The sequence below is a fragment of the Chiloscyllium plagiosum genome, chromosome 11 (genome assembly GCF_004010195.1).
Source record: "Chiloscyllium plagiosum isolate BGI_BamShark_2017 chromosome 11, ASM401019v2, whole genome shotgun sequence".
Lineage (NCBI taxonomy): Eukaryota > Metazoa > Chordata > Chondrichthyes > Orectolobiformes > Hemiscylliidae > Chiloscyllium > Chiloscyllium plagiosum.
In genome coordinates, this window is record NC_057720.1 from 84,025,094 (window position 1) to 84,035,675 (window position 10,582).

The 10,582-nt window shown below is 40.8% G+C and overlaps 1 protein-coding gene across 3 annotated transcripts in view; it reads right to left on the bottom strand.

Annotated features, from left to right (window-relative positions):
* Positions 1-10,582, bottom strand: part of fam20b (FAM20B glycosaminoglycan xylosylkinase) — a 155,610-nt gene that overhangs the window by 99,589 nt on the left and 45,439 nt on the right. For all 3 annotated transcript variants that reach the window (XM_043699967.1, XM_043699969.1, XM_043699968.1), the window contains exon 3: positions 9,713-10,199. In XM_043699967.1, the coding sequence (XP_043555902.1) occupies positions 9,713-10,089 (377 nt within the window). In that variant the 5' untranslated portion in view covers positions 10,090-10,199. The remainder of the gene's footprint in view (positions 1-9,712; positions 10,200-10,582) is intronic.

Consider the following 10,582-nt stretch of genomic DNA (forward strand, 5'->3'; position numbering starts at 1 on the left):
CTCCCTTGACCTGCAATCTTCTTCCCGACCTCTCCGCCCCCACCCCCTCTCCGGCCTATCACCCTCACCTCCTTCCACCTATCGTATTTCGAGCGCCTCTCCCCCAAATTCCCTCCCCGCTACCTTTTATCTCAGCCCACTTGGCACACCAGCCTCATTCCTGAAGAAGGGCTTATGCCCGAAACGTCGATTCTCCTGCTCCTCGGTTGCTGCCTGGTTTGCTGTGTTTTTCCAGCACCACATCTTTCAACTCTGGTACTCCAGCATCTGTAGCCCTCACTTTCTCCTAATAAAAGGAATGGCCTGACCTATTAGAGACGAAAGGCTGTGACTGGCTCACTGAGAAGATGCAAGGTATTTAAAAGGTAGACTCCAGAGTCCCCTATAGGTTCAGAAAGGTGATGTTGATATCAGGTTACAATATAATCTTCCATCACTCCAAGATAAAAGGGAGTTATCAGAAATACCTAATTAGTATATCTACCTGCATGCAAAGTTAAATGCGTTTTATGATGCCATAGAGAAGAGGACAGATGAAACCATTTTTGAGAACAGATTTCCACACAGAACAAAGAATACCAAAAACAACTTTGTTACATTAGCAGACAACAAAAGGCCATTTCCTTTTGAAGTTGAGATCAACTAGATATCAAAGGGAGACAGACTTTAGTCAAAGAGATGCATCTTTCAGCCATCCAATGATTGCAAGAAATTTATCCTGCAATGGTCCGGGGTAAGAATCATATTGGAACAGGTTTTAAGAAACTTCAAATAAAGTTAAGGAAGGCACTTACATAAGGTCATTTGAAGTTACTAAGTGGAGCAACACTGGATATGGAAGTCGGTGAAAGGTGGAAGCATCTGTGAACTGATTATTTTAAGGATTATAATTCTGCAGAGACTGCAATATGTGTCAAGCATAAAAAGAGAATTTTCCTCTCCAAAGTTTAAAGTATAAGTTGCTTATATAAAAGTATAATTTGTGAAAATGTAAAGATCTGTGGAGAGAAAAGATTTGTGTCCAATATGACTGACTCTTAAGGTCTAAAACTTATTTCATGCAAGTCATAGCATGGTTAACAGCAGGTCATTCTCACAACCACATTGGTTATGCCAGAGCAAGAGTATTGTGTGCAGTTCTGAAATCTACATTATAGGAAGCATATGACTGAATGAGGATGCAGAGGAGATCTTAATTGGACTGAAGAATTTTAGTTATGAAGAAAGATTGGATAGACTGGGGATTTTTTGCCTCATAGCAGAGGTGGTGTGATTGAGATGTCTAAAATTAAGAGGGGCATAGACAGGAAGAAAAAATTTCCTTTGGTGGCAGGGGTGAAATGACCAGTGAGAGAAATACTTAGTGCATGGACATGCAATGGCAAAGCATTAAAGACTAAGGAACAAGTGCTGGAAAATGGGAATGACAGCAAAATTTGTATTGGCACCTATGGGACCAGGTGTATGCCAGTTGATCAAATATTCTGGTTGATCAAGAGGTCCACATACTTAGTATAAAAACACACTAAATAATAGAAAAGCAATCCATGTGGTTTACGCACCGCTATTATACTTTAATTACAGCATAAATCACTGAAATAATAATGCAATTTTTTCTTAAAACTGTAGAGGTTAGGCTAATTGGCCTATAATTATCGGTTTCCTTCCCTCCCTTTTCAAAAAGGGATGTTACATATGCAGTTTTCTAAACCTCTGGTACTTCTCACAAATCCAATAATTTTTTGGAAAATTACAATCAATGCATCCACTTGTTATGGACCAGGCCAGACCTCCTCAAAACATTTCAAGAAAGTGGCCCAGATCCTAACTTTGTTAGTTGTTTTAAGCATGTGTACAATGGATATTCCAGGAGTGATGCCACTGGCCCAATCACTTAAGTTTTAAACAAAACAGAATTTATTTGCAAGATTACCCAATGAAACACAAGCAAAACAAAAAGAGAACAAAACATAGAATAACTTAACCTATCCGAAAACCCAACAGACTATTCCAACCTAATGACACTGTTCCAAATTCCTAAAACAATCCCCATCAACAACCCTTGGCAAGAAAGGTAAAATCAAACACAGGGTCTGACAGGAGAGAGAGATGGCAGAGAGATTCAGCATGGAACACCTGCTTCCATGTAGCTGCTTCTTTGACCAGCAGCCTCAAAAAACAGAATGCTTGTTCTGAAAAGCCAGACCGCTAAAACCAAACCAAACCAGAATAAAGCTGAGCTGGGAGAACTGGTCAGTCCTCTTTCATTGTACAAATGTATTTTTTTTTAAAAACTTGAAAGCTTTTTAAAGTAGATAAATACAGACATTTCAGCAACTGCATCATACAACCCTTTTGAAAAAAGAAACCAAGGAGAACACAACCTTGTTAAAGGATCAGCATCATCACACACTATCTCTGTAGCTACACCCTTTAGAATTCTAAGATGCAAGACATCAGGGCCACCTGACTTATATGCCTTTCAGCACAATTAGTTTAAGACTACTACTTTCGTCATGGTACTTAAATCCTCCCTTATATTCTTTAGTATTAATGGAACATCTGAATATCTTCCACTGCAAAAATTAATGCAAAATAGCCACCACAACTAACCATGTTGTGATTTTTGACTCCAGCAGTATTTTACCTGATGCTGTGATGCTTATTTTACCTCATTCGAAACTGGCTATGGATATTTCAGTATTGAAGAAACCAACAGACATTTTTTACAGCTAGCTATTCTAGTGATCTCATGGCCCCAGTTGTTATGGGGGAATACCCAGTTGATGTTTATATCTCTCAAGTCAGATTCTTGATTCGAACCTGGCGAGATAGATCATATTTTTAAAAATCTTTTTCAAAGTGATCATTTACTAAAACACAAGCATGCAATGTAACAGTCTTTGTTTTAACTGTGAAACAAACAAAAACTTCACTAACAGAAGTGAAGATAAACAAGTGGAAAAATTCTATTCGTTTACAACACATTCAAGGATTTTTAAACAGAGTAGCATGGTACAGCTTACAAATACTAATACCATTTCAAGAACATCCATTTCAGCACTCCAGCAAGACACTATTTCTAAGGAAGAGAGATTTTTCAGTCTTTCCGCTGATGGGTGAGTGCCGAACTAGAGGACACAGCTTAAAAATACGGGGTAGACCATTTAGGACAGAGATGAGGAGAAACTTCTTCACCCAAAGAGTGGTGGCTGTGTGGAATGCTCTGCCCCAGAGGGCAGTGGAGGCCAGTCTCTAGATTCATTTATGAAAGAGTTGGATAGAGCTTTCAAGGATAGTGGAATCAAGGGTTATGGAGATAAGGCAGGAACAGGATACTGATTAAGGATGATCAGCCATGATCATATTGAATGGTGATGCAGGCTCGAAGGGCAGAATGGCCTACTCCTGCACCTATTGTCTAATGATACAAGGGGCAACTTTTTTGACACGGAGGGATTGCTGCGTCGTATGAACTGGGAGAGGAAGTGGTGGATACAGGTACAGTTCGAACATGGTAGAGTGGGTTCTTTCTTGATTATATGTTTTTTGAGATGTCTCTTGATTAAACTTAAAATATAAGCCATAACTATTAACCTGAGGCAGTGTTTTGTAGAGGAATAAGACAGTATTATTTTCTGGATCAGTAGATTGTGAAGGAGCAAAAATGGCCTTTAGTAGAGTGATATGCGCTTCTTGTTCGATGCAGGAGTTTAAAGAGAGTTCAAGGGTTACTGCGGATTATATCTGCAATAAATGTTGTTGTTTGGGAATCTTATCAGATCAAATGGATCGGTTGGAGAGACAGTTAGAAGCAATGAGGAATTTACAACAGCAACAGTATGTGATGGATGGCAGTTATAGTAGGGGAGAAAGTCTCAGATACAGTCACATAGATGGGTTAACTCCAGGAAAGGTAAGAGAGGTAGGCAGCTAGTGCAGGAGCCTTCTGTGGCTATACCCATTTCAAACAAGTATGCTGTTTTGGAAAACGTAGGGGTTGATGGATTCTTAGGGGAATGTAGCAAGAACAGCCAAGTTTCTGGTATTGAGACTGGCTCTAATGCAATGAGGGGTACATTGGGTTAAAAGAAATCAATTATGTTAGGGGACTCTCTAGTCCGAGGTACAGACAGATGTTTCTGTGGCCAGCAGCAAAAAAATCAGAATGCAGTGTTGCCTACCTGGTGGCAGGAACAAGGATGTCTCAGAGAGGGTGCAGAATGTTCTCAAGGGGGAGAGGGGCCAGCAAGAGGTCATTGTCCACATTGGAACCAACGACATAGGAAGGGAAAAGTTGAGATTCTGAAGGGAGATTAGAGTGTTTTAGGCAGGAATTTAAAAAGGAGGTCCTCAAGAGTAGTAATATCTGTATTACTACCGGTGCTGCAAGCTAGTGTTGGCAGGAATAGGACGATAGGGCAGATGAATGCATGGCTGAGGAGCTGGTGTTTGGGAGAAGGATTCACATTTTTGGATCATGGGAATCTCTTTTGGGTAGAGGTGATCTGTACAAGAAGGACGGTTTGCACCTAAATTGGAAAGGGACTAATATACTGGCAGAGAGATTTGCTAGAGCTGCTCGGGAGGATTTAAACATAAGGTGGGGGGACCCAGGGAGACAGTGAGGAAAGAGATCAATCTGAGACGGGTACAGTTGAGAACAGAAGCGAGTCAAACAGTCAGGACAGGCAGGGACAAGATAGGACTAATAAATTAAACTGCATTTATTTCAATGCCAGGGGCCTAACAGGAAAGGCAGATGAAGTCAGGACATGGTTAGGAACATGGGAAAAGGGACGCAAGAGAGGAGGGGGAGTGGCGTTTTTGATAAGTGATAGCATTACAGCTGTAATGAGGGAGGATATTCCTGGAAATGCATCCAGGGAAGTTATTTGGGTGGAACCAAGAAATAAGAAAGGGATGATCACCTTATTGGGATTGTATTATAGACCCCCTAATAGTCAGAGGGAAATTGAGAAACAAATTTGTAAGGAGAATACAGCTATCTGTAAGAATAACAAGGTGGTTATGGTAGGGGATTTTAACTTTCCAAACATAGACTGGGACTGCCATAGTGTTAAGGGTTTAGATGGAGAGGAATTTGTTAAGTGTGCACAAGACAATTTTCTGATTCAGTACGTGGATGTACCTACGAGAGAAGGTGCAAAACTTGACCTAGACTTGGGAAATAAGGCAGGGCAGGTGACTGAGGTGTCAGTGGGGGAGCACTTTGGGGCCAGCGACCATAGTTCTATTAGATTTAAAATAATGATGGAAAAGGATAGACCAGATCTAAAAGTTGAAGTTCTAAATTGAAGAAAGGCCAATTTAGAAGGTATTAGGCAAGAACCTTCAAAACCTGACTGGGGGCAGATGTTCACAGGTAAAGGGACGGCTGGAAAATGGGAAGCCTTCAGAAATGAGATAACGAGAATTCAGAGAAAGTATATTCCTGTCAGAGTGAAAGGAAAGGCTGGTAGGTATAGAGAATGCTGGATGACTGAAGAGATTAAGGGTTTGGTTAAGAAAAGGAAGGAAGCATATGTCAGGTACAGACAGGATAGATCGAGTGAATCTTTAGAAGAGTATAAAGAAAGTAGGAGTATACTTAAGAGGGAAATCAGGAGGGCAAAAAGGGGACATGAAATAGCTTTGGCAAATAGAATTAAGGAGAATCCAAAAGGTTTTTATAAACACATTAAGGACAAAAGAATAACTAGGGAGAGATTAGGGCCTCTCAAAGATCAGCAAGGCAGCCTATTTGTGGAGCCGCAGAAAATGGGGGAGATACTAAACGAGTATTTTGCATCAGTATTTACTGTGGAAAAGGATATTGAGGATATCAAAAGTAGCGAAATAGATGGTGACACCTTGCAAAATGTCCATATTACAGAGGTGGTGGTGCTGGATGTCCTGAAACACAAAGGTGGATAAATCCCCAGGACCTGATCAGGTGTACCCGAGAACTCTGTGGGAAGCTAGAGAAGTGATTGCTGGGCCTCTTACTAAGATATTTGGATCATTGATAGTCACAGGTGAGGTGCCGGAAGACTGGGGGTTGGCTAACGTGGTGCCACTGTTTAAGAAGGGTGGTAAGGACAAGCCAGGGAATTATAGACCAGTGAGCACACAGGATGTACATGTATTTGGAAAGGCAAGGACTAATTAGGGATAGTCAACATGGCTTTGTGCGTAAACTTGATTGAGTTTTTTGAAGAAGTAACAAAGAGGATTGATGAGGGCAGAGCGTTAGATGTGACCTATATGGGCTTCATTAAGGTGTTCGACAAGGTTCCCCATGGAAGACTGGTTAGCAAGGTTAGATCTCACAGAATACAGGGAGAACTAGCCATTTTGATACAGAACTGGCTCAAAGGTAGAAGACAGAGGGTGGTGGTGGAGGGTTTTTTTTCAGACTGGAGGCCTGTGACCAGTGGAGTGCCACAAGGTATGGTGCTGGGTCCTCTACTTTTTGTCATTTACATAAATGATTTGGATACGAGCATAAGAGGTACAGTTAGTAAGTTTGCAGATGATACCAAAATTGGAGGTGTAGTGGACTGTGAAGAAGGTTACCTTAAATTACAACAGGATCATGATCAGATGGGCAAATGGGCTGAGAAGTGGCAGGTAGAGTTTAATTCAGATAAATGCGAGGTGCTGCATTTTGGGAAAGCAAATATTAGCAGGATTTATACACTTCACGGTAAGGTCCTCAGGAGTGTTGCTAAACAAAGAGACCTTGGAGTGCAGACTCATAGCTCCTTGAAAGTGGAGTCGCAGGTAGATGGGATAGTGAAGGCGGCGTTTGGTATGCTTTCTTTTATTGGTCAGAGTAGTGAGTACAGGAGTTGGGACGTCATGTTGCGGCTGTAGAGGACATTGGTAAGGCCACTGTTGGAATATTGCATGCAATTCTGGTCTCCTTCCTATCGGAAAGATGTTGTAAAACTTGAAAGTGTTCAGAAAAGATTTACAAGGATGTTGCCAGGGTTGGAAGATTTGAGCTATGGGGAGAGGTTGAACAGGCTAGGGTTGTTTTCCCTGAAGTGTCGGAGGCTGAGGGGTGACCTTATAGAGGTTTACAAAATTATGAGAGGCACGGATAGGATAAATAGACAAATTCTTTTCCCTGGGGTGGGGGAGTCCAGAACTAGGGGGCGTAGGTTTAGGGTGAGAGGGGAAAGATATAAAAGGGATCCAAGGGGCAACTTTTTCACGCAGAGAGGGGTACGTGTATGGAATGAGCTGACAGAGGAAGTGATGGAGGCTGATACCATTGCAACATTTAAAAAGGCATTTGGATGGGTATATGAATAGGAAGGATTTGGAGAGATATGGGCCAGGTGCTGGCAGGTGGGACGAAATCGGGTTGGGATATCAGGTCGGCATGGATGGATTGGACCGAAGGGTGTTTCCATGCTGTACATCTCTATGACTCTATATTTGAATAAGTACATGAATAGGAATGGTTGGGGGGATATGGGCCAAACGCAGGCAACTGGAACTAGTTTAGTTAACATGGTCAGCATGGACTGGTTACACTAAAGCAGCTGATTCCACACTGTATGACTCTATGACTCATTTGCACTTTTTTTAAATGTTCATTTTACCAGACAATGGCAAGATAAATTGTTTTTTACCCTGAATTATACTGGCTTTAATCTTGTTTGAAGGGTGTAGCAAGACTAGCATAATTCTTTTTATAGTTTATGAATATAGTTTAAGGACTAGCAACACAGATAGAAAGTTAGTTGCTCGATGGGAAACAAAGTATTTTGCTGCTGTTCATATTCGAGTTTGAAACATTGTATTTTAAGAATGCAATCTGTACACTGATAATAAATAGTGAGAAATTTGGCACTATTGGTGACGATTCCAAGGTTTCAAGGCCAATCAGGTAGACTGGGTAAGATCCCATTTCATGTGGGTTCTTCAATGTAAATGCAAAGATTGTAAACAGAGAATTAATTGCTCATGCTTTGGTTTATATGTATTCTTGCTGTCACTGGTTCTGTTGTGTGTAGAGTTCCATTTAAAGTTTATTTTACTTAGATGCAAACCAATCCATGTAGAGGACCCGAGAATTCCTGAAAACCAAAGACACCAAAATAGAAGAGGATGAAATAATGGTCTCCTTTGACATTATAGCCCTTTTCACATCAATTAACATCGACCTGGCCAAAGAAACACCAGCATCACTACTAGAAAAAACAGGACCACAAACACCAGATAGCACCAACCTCACCAGCAAAGATAACAGCCTCAAGCTCGTGGACCTATGCCTCACCACCCACTTCACATTCAATAACAAAACTTACAAACAAGTCAACAGAACACCAATAGGATCACCAATATCAGGTCTCATAGCAGAAGCAATAATGCAGAGACTTAAACAAGCTGCCCTCCCATCTATCCAACCCAAACTTTGGGTCTGCTACGTGGATGTCACCTTTATCATCACAAAACAGAACAAATTAGAGGAAACGTACAACACCATCAACAATATCCTGATAGGCATAAAATTCACAAAAGAGAGCAACAACACACTCCCATTCCTAGATGTGACAGTTGAATGTACAATTAATGGAGAGCTTCAAACCAGCGTCCACAGAAAAACAACAAACATAGACCAAATACTTAACTTCAGAAGCAATCATCCCAACACCCACAAACAGAACTGCATCAAGATATTATTTCAATGAGCTACATCACACCGCAGCACCCAACAACTACAAACAGAAGAAAAATATCTATACAACGTTTTCAAGAAAAACAGGTACTCAGTAAACACAATCTGCCAATTCCTCATAAAGAAACTCAAACAAGCTGACACAACAGAACCAAAAACTATAGCCACATTACCTTACATCAAAGGCATATCAGAAATGTCTTCCAGACTACTCAGACCCCTTGGCATCATGGTAGCCCACAAACCTATCAACAAACTTAAACAATGACAAATGAACCTAAAGGATCTATTAGATACTACCAGCTAAACTAATGTCATTTACAAAATACCATGCAAAAACTGTAAAACAACACTACATTGGACAAACAAGCAGGAAACCTGCCACCAGGATACATGAACACCAACTAGCCACCAAAAGACACGACCCACTATCACTAGTTTCCATACATACAGACAAAGAAGGATACCACTGTGACTGGGACAACACACACATCCTCAGACAGACAAAACAAAGACACGCACAAGAATTCTTAGAGGCATGGTTGCATTCTAACCAGAACTCCATCAAGAAACAAATCGACTTAGACCCCAACTACCTACCCTTGAAAAAAAAACCATAAACAACATCACCCATCTAAAGACACCAAGACCTATAAATAGAGAGGCAGGACATACATCATTGCTTCACCATCTCACTGATGATGTTACCAAGTTATGGTGACAAAACGTCTGAAACCAAAACTTCCAGCTCCACGAGTTAACTTACAAACGTAGAGTAGAATGTTATTGAAGGGAGGCAGAACTGTGGAGGAATTACATTACTGATGATCACACTAAATGGCAGAGAAGGCTGAAAGGGCACTGTTCTATTATGGCCCTTAATTCATAAGTTCAAATCCACCATTAACTTGCAGTATCAAGACATAGGAATGTGTGCTTTATCAGAAACTTTCTTCAGAATAGCAGGGTGTTCCACACTATATTAAATTCAGTGCATTTTGTTCATACTAACATTACCTTTTAGGTTTGAACACAACCTTCTGTCCACCTTCAAGAACAAGTAGAGCCTTTAGTTGGGTTCCTTTATAACCCACATCAGCCTTAATGATCTTTTTGGTGGCCATGGCATGTAGAATGGCTCCAAGCTCTGGAGTATCTTCTGGATATACCTCCCTGGGAACAACCCACTGTGCTGCTATCTCCCATGGCGATTGCAGCGTATGCTCCAAATTTGGATTCAGTTCAATCTTGAGTTTATCCATCATACGTTGAAAAGAATGCTGATCTTCTCGGTTAGCTGCAGAGGAATCTGAGTTGTCAATCAGGAACACCTTTGTAAAAATGAAAATAACAAGGAGGATAGCTAGCAGAACGACACGTTGTTTCAGCTTCATTGTGGCCTCAGACTTAAAAATGTTACTGGTATCACAAATTATCTCAATACGAAAAATAGTGCCAGTAGCCCAATATTAGCTCCAGGGAAACTCTGTTGTCACTTTCACGCCTGAAAGAAAAGAAAGATACTGTCAACAGAAGTATTTTTCAGAATGTTTCAAAGCATATGACTTACAAGGAGAACAGTGGCTGATTTTGAATCAGACAGCAATAAATTAATCAATAGACAAATTCAATTTGTGTTTCATAGACTCAATAAGCTTAATCAATTTGCACCCAATCAAAAACACTATATAGGACAAACAGGAAGACAGCTAACAATCCGCATACATGAACATCAACTAGCCACGAAACGACACGACCAGCTATCCTTAGTAGCCACACACGCAGACAACAAGCAACATGAATTCGACTGGGACAACACTACCATTATAGGGCAAGCCAGACAGAGAACAGCCAAGGAATTCCTAGAGGCATGGCATTCACCCACAA